The sequence below is a fragment of the Patella vulgata genome, chromosome 6 (assembly GCF_932274485.2).
Source record: "Patella vulgata chromosome 6, xgPatVulg1.2, whole genome shotgun sequence".
Lineage (NCBI taxonomy): Eukaryota > Metazoa > Mollusca > Gastropoda > Patellidae > Patella > Patella vulgata.
Genome location: NC_065884.2, coordinates 56038288 through 56051765, shown reverse-complemented (window position 1 = coordinate 56051765; position 13478 = coordinate 56038288). Strand labels below are relative to the sequence as shown.

At 35.4% G+C, this 13478-nt stretch overlaps 1 protein-coding gene across 1 annotated transcript; it reads left to right on the top strand.

Moving 5' to 3' along the window:
• Window positions 1-341: 341 nt before the first annotated feature.
• LOC126825206 (N-acetylglucosamine-6-sulfatase) lies at window positions 342-12910 on the top strand. Its single transcript, XM_050554763.2, has 12 exons — window positions 342-491; window positions 2250-2309; window positions 3463-3666; window positions 3973-4038; window positions 4486-4584; window positions 5196-5366; window positions 6322-6404; window positions 7007-7125; window positions 9297-9400; window positions 10019-10231; window positions 11210-11320; window positions 12509-12910. The coding sequence occupies exons 1-12, from the start codon at window positions 366-368 to the stop codon at window positions 12653-12655; spliced, it is 1503 nt and encodes a 500-aa protein (XP_050410720.1). The 5' UTR covers window positions 342-365; the 3' UTR covers window positions 12656-12910.
• The last annotated feature ends 568 nt before the right edge of the window (window positions 12911-13478 follow it).

The following is a 13478-nucleotide window of genomic DNA, read 5'->3' as shown; positions in this document are numbered from 1 at the left end:
GTCACATCAAACATAAATGCCCGACTAAAAGCCTTTGCTTCCTAAGACCCTCTGTCCAGCACCAGCGGCAAGGGTAAACCACACAGGAAAACTGTGGGATCGAACCCTGCACCCCAGGTTTGCGGATCAGTACCTTGGGCACTGAGTCACTGCGGTTCCATAATTTCACTAAAAATAAAATGTTTGGGCAACAGCACCTATGTTATTGTAAACAGGGGCGCCGACGATCATGTTTTTGTATATCGTATTGGTATTTAAAGGGGTGTAACTTCAAACAGCTTAGCTCTTCTTTGGAAAAGTTGAAAAGGGTAAGCTTTATTATCACGTGACCTGTCATGTGACTGGTATATTTGTTATTTAGCAGAATGAAGGCGGTTTATTTGTTTTATCATTTGTTATTCAGTGTTTATGTTTATTTCGTGAACTGTAAACCACCAAATATTGTGTTTATATTAACAGATGACCAAGATGTAAATGAAGGAGGCTCAGGGGTATTATTTTTATTTTACACTTAATTCTTAACGACTACCCGGTGATGCAAAACATTTCTCATTCTCAACATGATGAACATGTCAACATTCATTCATTAAAAAAACTAAAAGCAATTTCGTGTATATTCAAAAACTACCAATTAATTGAATAACTCCAAATTATCAAAATTGTATGTATACTTAAAGTGATTAAAGAATTTGTTCAACAGTTATTTTTTTTCATCGAGTTGGCATGACAGAGTAAAAATTGCAGGATGTAGTCGTAACGGCCCTATGGCCTATGCCATAACGGCCAAAAACAGGTTTGGTCAAAACGGCCCTACTTTAGTCATAACGGCTAAACAGTTTAGTTATAACGGCCAAAAAATCTGGTCATAACAGCCAAACATTTTTAATTTAATGAAAAACAATATATCTGAGCAAATATTGTTGTTGTTTGTTGTTGTACCACTTCCCTCGACCCTCTGTTAGTATCCGCATGTCCGAGAAGAGGTTTGTAGCCATGGAAATTTCTCTGTCTATACTAACTGTTGTGAATTACTAACTGAGCAAGGGGGTTGGAGCGGACTGAAGCGCAAACGGTGGCACTGTTTTGCATGTTTGTTTGTTCAATGTTGATTTTAAATTTAGGAGAAAAATATGCTCTGCACCCCCCCCCCCTCCACCACACACACACCCTAATAGCCAAATCTATTATGGAAGTTTTAAAAATTGAGAGCTGTTAAAACATTAAGTTATGATTTTAAAATATTTCACCTTGAGTTTTATTATCTACTGATAAAGCTCCAAGGAAAACAAGATTAGTTGACAATATATGATATCATCAAGGACACAAGATTGAAATTATATGATGATGTGATGAGATAACACTAGATCTGTTTGAAGTATAAAGTGATACATCTATGATGTACACCGCTTGGTAGCACAGGCACTTGAAGGGATTAAAATAAACCTACTTACTACTGCTTGACTATATATATATTACGAGAAATGGGGTTTAACGTCCTACTGTTCTTCTCCTAAACTGGGCTACTGAAGACAGGCATACGCCATACAGTGTGCTATGAGGAAAATTTTGCCCGGGCAGCGGCGCTACGGCCTACTCTTATATCGAATTCCAACTGTTAATGGATCTTTTACGTGTACACCAATATGTACACAGGACCTCGGTTTTTTGTCCCATCAGAACGACTAGACAGCTGTCCTTGTCAGGCCCGCTGTCCTGCATCACTGACAAGGGGAAACCACGCCGGAAAATCTGGATGAACTTTCTCGGCCAATGCAGGGATCGAACACCCGACCTCCAGGCTAGCGAGCCAGCGTCTTACCCACTTAGCCACGTGATATATTACAGTATATACTGTAATATATAGTCAAGCAGTAGTTGGAAGTTTTATTTTAATCCCTTCAAGTGCCTGTACTTGGTAGGTACAGGGATTTTTCCTGTCTGGTTCTGATATTTCACATGACGGTTACAAAATTAAAAGAAATGGGGTTTGTTGTCTTCTTTTCTAACAAAGACAGGCATACATCATGCAATATGCGATTAGGTGTAATACTGATGCCTAGCCTAAATCTGGTCCTAACTATTTTCAGCAAGTGGTCATTAGGACTTTAACAAAAAAAATAAATGTAATTTATGTTATATAATACTAACGGATAACCTGGCTCTGCCCAAGGAGCCTGTATGGGAATTGTTTGAAAGCTGACATACTGTTAGTTTTTCTGTATTTTTTCAATTTTTGCATGTAATTTCAGATTCCAATAAAGAAGATAAATGAATTAATAGGGGAACAAGGAATAGTATTTAAAAACAGTGTAAGTGGAAAATTTAAACAGAAATCATAAAGGGGCAAACTTTTACTTAGAGTATACATGTACCGGTACTTCCAAATTCTTAGAACAACATTGCTTCCAGTTGGTTTGCCCCACAGACCTCTACTAACGAAGGCTCAGTTATATGACCTTGCAACTAGACAACTACTTTTACGATCGCTCTATTTTGATCACAGGAACTTTGTAAATAATAGCACTATGAAATGATCAAATCAGTGACATTAGGGTTGTGTAAGAATTACATAAAGTCTAATCTGCCATAAAACAGAAGGAGAGTAGTGAGTATTGTGAGATAATCGAGGAATAAATGGCTTCACTGAGTCAAAACAATATGACGTGTGATATACCTTGTATATAATGTAGAATGCTAGACAACATAGTGCCTGTAATTTTGATTAAGCTGGATCTACCCCTGTAAATTATGCATAGGATTATATCTTATATAATCTGATAGACTAGGTACTTTTGAATAGAAGACCCAAAAATAGAAACCTTGATAACTTTGTAGCACTCGATGGCACATTCTCAGTGTTTCGACTACTTTCGACAACTGATTAAACATCCTCAGTTTTGTGGCAACTGATTAATCATCTCCAGTTTTTGCAACAATTAAAACATCCTCATTTTGTGACAACTGATGAAACATCCTAAGGTCTTTGGCAACTGACAAAACATTCACGATTTTGTAATAATTGACAAAGCATCCTTGGTTTTTCAATAACCAGCAAAGCATCCATAATTTTGTAATAACTGGGAAAAACATTCTGGTTTGTTACATAAGGTCAAACATCCTTAGTTTTGTAATAACTGAGATATACGAATAATCACACAGCACATCACATGTTTACATCCCTCCTTCATAACAATGGTCAAAACAATGCACTAAACATTAAAATGTGCTAGTATCTCTCTTCTGTTTGGGAGCCACAGTGGCTCAGTGAGTAAAGGCACTGGCTCACTGAACAGGAGATCTGAGGTACGATCCCAGTGTTTTTTGGTGAAGTAAGTTCCCCTGAATTTTCCAGCATGGTTTACTCTTATCAGTGGTGCAAGACTGAGGTTCTGGCAAGGACAGTCGCTGCAGAAAAGTAGGACTTCAAACCCCATTTCATTTTCTATATCTCTTCTATTTCAGTTTGTCAGCAGTCCATTGTGCTGCCCCAGTCGCTCAAGTCTTTTTACAGGTAAATATCTACATAATCATCATGCTATAAACAACTCGGTCTCGGGGCAGTGTAGTAGTTACCAATGGCAAAAGGAAGAAGAACCTAATACTTTCCCAGTATATCTGAAGAAACAAGGTTACACAACTTTCTTCGCTGGTAAATATTTAAACCAGGTAATTTTATTTCAATAATTCGCTTAAACGTAGGGAACTTTAGCTGTGGGAGGGCACTGGAGGACCCTGAGAAAACCCATGCGGTTGGACAGGCACCCTTACTCATTCTAGGTTGACGACCTAATCTAAATCGCTCGCATTAGACCATTCAGCCACCCAACCTCCCAGCTGAAAAAGGGAGGCAAGTCTTGTAAAGAAAAAAGAATTAATGAAGTTTGACTGTATATGTATATGTATGTTTTTCTATAACATTATAATGTATGTAATATTTCAGCATGATTAATTTGTTGTTATTTATATTGACAGTATGGGTTTAAAAAAACTGGTGGTCCAAGTCATATACCTCCAGGTTGGGATTGGTGGAATGGCTTGGTAAGTAAGGAGTAAGACCACTAATTTATTTTTTATGATAAAGTCTGTAGTGCCAGTTACTTTTAGGTAAATCCTTTCTCTTTTATCTCCCTTTTTTGCATGCATTGATGTGATCTGACTAAGGATTAAGGGTCATTCACACAGAGTTAATCAGTTTTATTTAATAGAATATATCTTTAATTTACCGGTTGATACTGAAATAGTTAACGTACAATCAGAGAGGTAATTGAGAAGATTAATTTTCTTACTCATCAAGGATGTGGAGATCAACTGACCACAGTGACTTAGTCCATTTCCAGTTATATTAACTGATATTACTATATGTTATAGATCAGTATTCACAATGTGTTCCAGCAATCTGGAATTAATCCAGGAGGAATTTTGACATGAATCAAAATGTGTAGATTAACAAGCTTCAACCGCAGATCATATGCTCTCTGTTTGTAGATTGGTAATTCTCGTTACTATGGATACAGTATATCTGTAAATGGTACAATGGTGTCACATGATCATGATTATAAGACAGATTATTATACGGATGTTATTGTAAGTATTCCATGTATACATCAAAAGGAAATGGGGTTTAACGTCCTATTGTTCGGCTCCGAACTGGGCTAATGAAGACGGGGTGTATACACCAACCCAAGAGAGAATGAATATAATCTTTATATAGAGTGAAAACGTTTTTTGAAACTGCAACTCCCATAATTATTTATGTGAGGTCAGATTTTGTCAGAATAAAATATCCTGACTGTAACCTAGTTCAAGGGAGACAACTCAAAGGGCAACCCTTCTGGCAATTTAAACCATATATATACTTATCTAAGATACATTCTCACAATTCAAAGTGACCAAATTTATTCTTAAAAAGAACAACAAAGTCCACCCCAAAATATCCTCCCAAAACTAAATGAAAGGGCTTCAGTTCCAACCTACCTGGCCCGTTTTGAAAAACAATTGTCTGAGAAACAAGCAATTTTCGTTATGCTATAGCCATTGATTTATTTCAGGTTAAGTGATTTGACAATCTTTTCATTCTATCTATTTGCCTTTATGGATGATATATTGCCAGTGGCCTTATATTAGATCAGCATCCAAAACTCTTTTATTTTACAGTAGGATGTTAAACCCCATTTCATTTATTTTTTTTATTATAGCACAGAAGTGGGATGGATTTTTTGAAACTGCAGGATGAGAACAGCGATCCTTTCTTTATGATGTTATCAACTCCCGCTTGTCATGGACCATTTACACCTGCTCCACAATATAGTGATGTTTTCTCCGACCTTCAAGCTCCTCGGGATCCTATCTTCAATACACATGGTATTGTAAGTGTTTGAATTCAGAATTTATATACAGATTATAATGCGTTATGATGTTAATTATTTTTGAAAGGGTCATTATCTTGGATTGTCTTGTGAGAACTGAAATGAAATTGATTAATCGAGAAAGGCGTACCTCATGCCATGTGGGGGAGGGCTTGGGTGGCTGAATGGTTAACGCGCGTGCATTGCATCGTACGGTCTGTCATTGAGTCAAATGACATGGTTTAGATTTCTCGGAGTAGGGTCAAGGAGTAGGGTCATCTGTCCAACCCCATGGGTTTTCTCTGGGTCCTCCGGTTTCCTCCCAATGCTAAAGACCCCTACATGCAAGCAAATTAGTGAAATAAAATTGAACCATATGTTAGTCCCTAACCGACCTATGTTTGTGTCGAGTGGATATTAAACTCTCTCTCTCTCTCTCTCTCTCTCTCTCTCATGCAGTATGCTATGAGCGCGATTTTGCCTGGACATGCACAGCAATGTATACACAGGACCTTGTTTTTTCATCAGGCTGGAAAATCACAAGCCAGATCGAACCTGGGACTTTCTGATTATAGTGAGCTAGCACCTTTCTCACTGAATCACTGTGGTGTTGTGATAAGTTGATGGTCTTCTGTAGCACGAAATTGATATGGGAAAGAGTTCAGACTAATTATTGACTATTGAAACAGGCTATAGTTCTGCCTTAAAAGTATTGCACAACTTTTTATTTAAAATCTGAGCTATAAGCCATTAAGATTGTTTTATTTATTAAATCTAGTATGATGTGCCTACAATGTGTAATATATCCACAGCATACATTGATAACAAAACACAACACAAGGTATATCTCAGTTATTTAATAACAACGTTTCGTAAAACATACAGGTCATGTTTTTAAATAACTGAGAAGTAGTTATATCCAGATTGTGTTGTATTTTGTTATTATAGTACTGTATCTAGTTTGTATTATTTTCAGTTAAAACATTGGTTAATAGAACATGCCATCACCCCTATGACTAATGACACAGTGACCACAATAGATAATATATTTAGAAACAGGTATGTTTATTCTGAAATGTTTTTGAAGAAAAATGACTTATATAGATGGTTTAATCTAGTTTATCTCAATGAAAATATGGAAATGTTAAAATTGATATCTCTATATGTTATCAAAACTAGCTCAATACCCGGCATCGCCCGGATCCCAAGGTCTTCTTACTTGCCATCCTCCTTTCTTGCAGACTTTCCCGCTAGCTTACATCATCCATTTCATCGTTACAATTATAAACTTATTTACCATAATAAACACAGTTACCTCCCGTTAACCATTAATTGCAGTAAAACCGTTCGTCTGCGCTGACCTTCATACATCATGGTCTAAAACATCACAGGGTCATACTGGTTAATTTGATACCACATATGTGAGCTGGATCGTGGCGACGAAACATGATGGGCAAACTTACATACATCTTTAAATTTGAATTTATTTATATAAAGAACTTAAAGGGGCCTTCATGCATAGTTTATCCCAAGAAAAATATCTGAATTGATATGGTTATTTTTTTTATGAAAAAGGCCTCCTAGAGGGCTTCATGATGCGTAGTTTATATGAAGACAAGACATTTATTTATTTAATTTATAACTTTTTTATTATTATCAAGATGGCGAACGTTATTATCAGTTGATGATATGGTAGAAGATGTTATGAATACTTTACAAAGTAAAAACTTATTGGGTAATACTTATGTTGTCTTCTCATCAGACAATGGATATCATTTAGGTAAGATAGTTTTGAATGAAAAGCACTAAGATAATTCATAATCATTTAAAGTCATTTAGTCACTGGATGGGGGGGGGGGGAATGTAATAATATTGTTAGAAATTTTGCTCTTGAAATTAATGGTGGCAGTATATTTCATTATTTAATATCTTTGGCAAGTTGGTAGATTCCCACATATGTAGAATTGTACTAAATCAACTTAGTCTGTAATTGACATATTGTTATATAAAAAAGAGCTATTTAACCAAAAACATGTGTCTATAAAATATCACAGAGATAGGGGGACCCACCATAAATAAATATCTCCATATATCTCGACAATTACGCCACAATATTTATATATATGCCAAGCCTCAAATCAGTTTCACACAATTATAGTCACTTAATAAACGATCATGTTGTACTTAATAAGCTATGACCATTAATCATGTATAAATAATAGACTGATAACTGGTTCCAAGAGTCGTCCATAACATCCAGACACTTTTGAGTAAAAGATAGGTTACGTGCCCTTGTTTTGAAATTAGTCTCGCTTAACCCGTCTATCGACCATTCTACGTCTGATTGACAGGTCGGGATAATCAAGACTACTTTTTTACGAAACATAACAGAAAGCTAGAACAAGAAATTGAATTTAGAAATAAGCACGTTAGGTAGCTCAACAATCGTTTTAAGAAGCTTGTAAAAGTAAAATGAAACTACTGCTAGTATCATGTTCCTGTCTAACCCGAGTGATTCAGAGATATTATTTGTACTAAACCAAAAGATGATAAAGCGATTTAAAAAATGAAACGAAAGTAATTTCCAAATCTGCTGTAATAACCAAGAAGCTTAATTTTACTGCTATTCAAAATCGTCAACAATAAATTTTTTACGGCTGTAATAGTTGATAGATTTGTAGAGAATTGCACGTGCCATGGCTATTTATAGTATCATACTACCAGAAAGTTGGTCTCGGCACGGCGAATGTGCACGCTTCAGTGGTAGTCTTGAACTATCAGCGGAGGACTGTATTTCTGTGAGTACATGGGTCACCCTAACAGAGAGTACATGTGCAAGGAAAAGTACTATTGTGTCATTGGGTTTAAAGTAACCAATCATTTTGTTAATTACACAAGTTCAGGGCCATGATCACGCTTTATTTTGCATGATATTCATATACCTTTAAAAGAAACCGTGGAACCCTGTAAGTCAGACTTCCATTAGTTTCCAGAGAGGTTCCATCTGAGTTCCTAGACAGTCGCGAGGCTGGATAGGGTTGAGAAATGGTTTTAGCTAGTATTGTTATCTATTATGCTTGTATCCATATGTATTCGGCTATGCTATATAAAATGAAGAAGCGAACTGTTGCATTGTTATTCCTGGTAAGACAAACGTCTTAAGAAACTGTAAGAAGTAAATACACAACGTGAAGAAGAAGTAAAGACAGCTAGAGACAAATTCTAGACGATCACAAGGCTACAGAAATATGTAGTAAGAAAAGATGCATGGGTCGTATGTAGGATGTGGCGACCGGTTTTCCGACATATACGCCCGCTCTCCACGTCAGACAAAAGACCTATGGTGCTACAGGAATGGCCCAATGGTTAGCATGTGCGCGCTGTATCACAAGATGTGTAATTTAGTCAACTGTCATGGTTTCGATTCCCCGGTTGTACGTGACAAGGAGTAGGGTTGCCTGTCAAACCATATGTTAGTCCTGAAATGACCTAGTTTGTGTTGAGTGGACATTAAACCCCATTTCTCTCTCTCTAGTAACTGGATAAAGTAATGAACTATAACATAATACTTGTGGAAAAGAGCTACTAGTACTAAGATATTAATGGGAATGGTGGTGGCTCGGTGAGGGCGGTACTGGCTCGCTAATCAGGAGGTCAGCTGTTGGCTGAGGCAGTTCATTAGGATTTTCCACATAGTTTCCCCTACTTCGTAGTGCAGAAAGAGGGCCTTGCAAGGAGGAACATAGTGTTTAGTCATTCGAATGGAATGAAAAACCACTGTATGGTGTATGCCTGTCTTCATTAGCCCAGTTGGTGCCGAAAATTAGGACGTTAAATCACATTCCGTTTCATATAGTTTTAAAGATATTCATGAAATGTAATTTAAATGTCATCCCACCAGTTTTAGTTCATTTCTAGTCGACAACACATTTAATATCATTTATATTTCAGGTCAGTTTTCTATGCCAGAAGATAAACGTCAGTTATATGAGTTTGATATAAGGGTACCGTTAATGATTCGTGGACCAGGAATAACACCCGGACAAGTATTAGACGTAAGATATTTTAATAACAATATTGTCGTCACATTTGTCTTGTGGAAATATACTCAAGACAAGTTATCATCCCATTGACTTGATATTTATGTACAGTATTTATCTTCACGAAACGCAGAAGCATATTTTTTAAAAATATATTTGATGTCTGAGTTATTTCCCTTGATCACATTGAAATACTTGTACCGGTAGATGCTTTAGTTAGTATTATTAAGCATTGAATTATCATACATTTATAATTACTAAAACGAGCGCACCAGTCCAGTGGTGATTCTTATAATTGATACTTATCACGCAGGTTAAAAACGTTCCAAATATAATTTTAACACGGAAATCATTGCTGTGATAGATGCGTAACATAGATTTAAAGAAACAGGAAGTGACACAAAAATGGAAAACGTGATATATATAACTTACTGTGTATCTGTTAACGCTCGTTCTTTCAGTCAGTTATATATAGGGATAATTCGTGTTTTTCATTTTTTGTGTCACTTCATGTTTCTTCAAATGTTCATTACACATCTATCGTAGCAATGATCTCTGTGTTAAAACTATATCTGGAACATGTTTAACCAGTTCTGTCACACAGTTCTTAAAGCAAATTATTTTTTTCTCTAGAATATGGTAATAAATATAGATCTAGCACCAACATTTATTGAAATTGCTGGAGCTACACCAGGACCTCAGATGGACGGTTTATCACTACTACCATTACTAAAAAATGGTGGTGGTAAAAACAATTTAAATAGGACAGCCATTTTAATAGAACACACAGGAGAGTCTGCAGAGGAAGTAAAAGGATGTCCGCAATATACCGGACAACGAATGGGTGTAAGTAAAGATTGTTCTGTATAATAGACAAAACTGCTCAACAAAATATAGAACATATAGTAAATGATTACAGCACATTGTTGAGCTCGACCAATATTCAAAATAAAGGGGCATTATTCAAGAGCTACATCTGCCTATTGCAGATCTTTTTATGCCGTAATCGTTATATAAATTATTAATTACACATTTATTGACTTGCCAAGGCAATAATTAACTCTCAATGCCATTGGAGGCTCTACGTTTTCAACAGGTTTAAATACGATTTGCAGTTATGATTTAATTTAAAAATGGATAATCGAGACTTTATTATCATGACAACGGTAGCAATGACAATCAAGTCTACACTGTTCTTCTAACAGCAATAACTTGGCTCAGAGGAAAGTAATTTGACTGAGATTTTCAGCATATTCCCTTTTCATTATCTATTTTTTTTTACTAGTATAGCTAGAACTGTCAGCTCTTTATCTATATCTTACATAATGCCCCCTTAAAGCGATAATTTCATATTTTTAAGTTATATTTTTAAAATGTATTAAAATAAAGCCTTAAAATAGATGGTATCTATAAACAGTCCTACCTTGTTAAAGAATAATCGTAATAATCCTATAATTCACTATTGCCAGTTGAGAAATTGGCAAAAATATCATTTTCAACTTCAAATTCAAACGTTTGAACTTTGAAGATAGCTATTCCATGGGGAGGAAATAGAAAAAACAAGGGAGGTAATTGTGTTATTATTTTCGGGGTGAATGGTTTTTAAGTGTGTGAATGATACCTATGATCGTATAATAGTGAGTTGACAACCTATTGAGCAAAAGACATAGAAATAATTATGTTTTGACTTTCTTGGAAAATATGAAATTCTCGCTTTAAGATTCTAATTTTGCAAACCGTCTGTCCGTCCATTGTCCACAATTCTTGCGGTAACAATTTTATTCATCTTTTAAAAATTTCAACTGTTATATGTTTTTATTATAGAATTGTAATCCTGATTGTGTTTGTGAAGATTCATGGAACAATACGTATAATTGTGCAAGAATAATGTCAGACACATTGAATTATAAATATTGTCATTTACTGGATCTAGATGTAAGTTAGAATTACGTTAAATGTATTCACCCTTTGTGAATATACATCTATTCCTGCACCCCAATAAAAATGCAAGTCATATTATTTGATTGCTTAAACATACATAATTTATGCAAGAGCTAAATCTGCTGATTGCCGGTCTTTCTTTAGGCCTGAAATGTTATTTAAATTATTAATTAGACATGCATTGATTAAGCTATCCAGACCATAATCAACTCTCGGATTAGAACCAGGTCTCTTGCTTCTGAATAAATCAAACAATTGATAATCAAGACTATGTTTTTTATCATACTGACTTTAGTAGTGATGATCGAGGCTAAGCCCAAAATTCAATCGCTAAATACTCAGTTCAGGCTGGATAAATTTGCCTGAAATTTTCAGCAAATTCCCTTGACATTATCAAGTTTTTAACTATTTTAGTGAGTACTACCAGCTCTTTATCTAATCTCCCATAATGTATCTTTAAACAAAATTATATTTAAATTACCAATGTTTATTCCTATGGGGAACCACATAGCTTAGTGAATAAGATGCAGACTCACTAATGTACTAGTGTTGGCTGAGAGAGTTCCTCACGATTATCTAGTATGGTTAGCCAATTGTCAGTGATGCAGGACAGAAGGCCTAATGTCCGGTTTCCATATTGGCGTGAAAATAAAAAAATCCTTGCTGTTGGAATTTGATATAAAGTAGGTGGAAACATCGCTGTCATGTTGGTCCATTTCAATTCATGGTGGGTCGGGTGGCCGAATGGTTAACGCGTGTGAATTGCATCGTTAGTCTGTCATTGAGTTGAGTAGCATGGTTTTAATACCCCGCTTGTATGTGGCAAGGAGTAGGGTCGTCTGTTCAACCTTGTGGGTTTTCTCTGGGTCCTACGGTTTCCCTCCACTACAAGAGACCCCTACGTGGAAGCGAATTAATAAAATAAAATTGAACCATGTTAGTCCCCAACTGACCTAGTTTGTGTCAACTGGATGTTAAACCCCATTTCTCTCTCTGTCTCTCTCTGTCTCTCTCTCCATTTCTTTTCAGCTTTTGTAAATTGTCTATTTACCATCCAGAAATTTGTCTCATAACACAGTGCATGGCAAATGGCAATCTTCATTGGCCTTGTTGCTGCAGACCAACAAGACGTTAAACCTCATTCATTTGTATTTAACATGTATTTTGTGTATTTCTTTTCAGAATTTTGTAGAAGTGTATAATTTAGATGCTGATGTTTGGGAAATAGTCAATACTATATATTCAATCCCACCTAAGTTACTTCAACAACTGAAATCACGTTTATCGGACCTTGTTCAATGTTCTGGACAAACTTGTCACCTAACGTAATAAAATGCAAGGTCAAAGTTCACCATGAGCAAACAACCTCAGAAGTGCAATAATATAATAATTTTTATACCCCTATAATAATGCTCAATCGTTTTTCAATAGAAATTGTTATTACAACAAATAATATGGTATGTCTTAAAAATAAGATTGATTAATTGTGTATATTTATTAAAGCATGATTTTATCAAACTATTTTTGTATTACCATACTTACATAATTTATCAAACTATTTTTGTATGATCATTCTTAATTAATTTTATAAGAATATTTAAATATTTTAACAAAAATAAAAACAACAAATATTTACTTCAATTTGTTATCATTTAATTTTGTCACCTGTGATAGAAAAATGAGTCGAAAGTCTTTTACAATCTGAACAAAAATGTTAAAAGGTAAAAATTTAGATTTGAAAAATAAAGCTAACAAAACTTTTTTTTATATATTTTTAGCGTATTTCAACATAGTTTTTCTTATATTGTTAATTGTAACAATGATTTCCGACTTCTGTCACAGATCACAATTATTAAATGGGTAGTCTGTGGAGTGGGATTTCATACTTGTGCTGTAGTTCATAAAGCGTTTTATTTGTCTGTGTCATGAGTTTGATCCTGTATCCCATTCACAAGCTGTGTTTATATATGGAAAGACTATACTGCATTTTGAACTCCAATTCTCAGGAGTTCTTTTACGAGCATGCTAATGTGTACACGGGACATTAGTTTTTTGTCCAATCTGAATGACTATACATTCATTGTCCCTTCATCCTGCGCTGCTGCAAAGGGGAACCACTCCGAAAAATCCACATTAACATTCACGACCAATG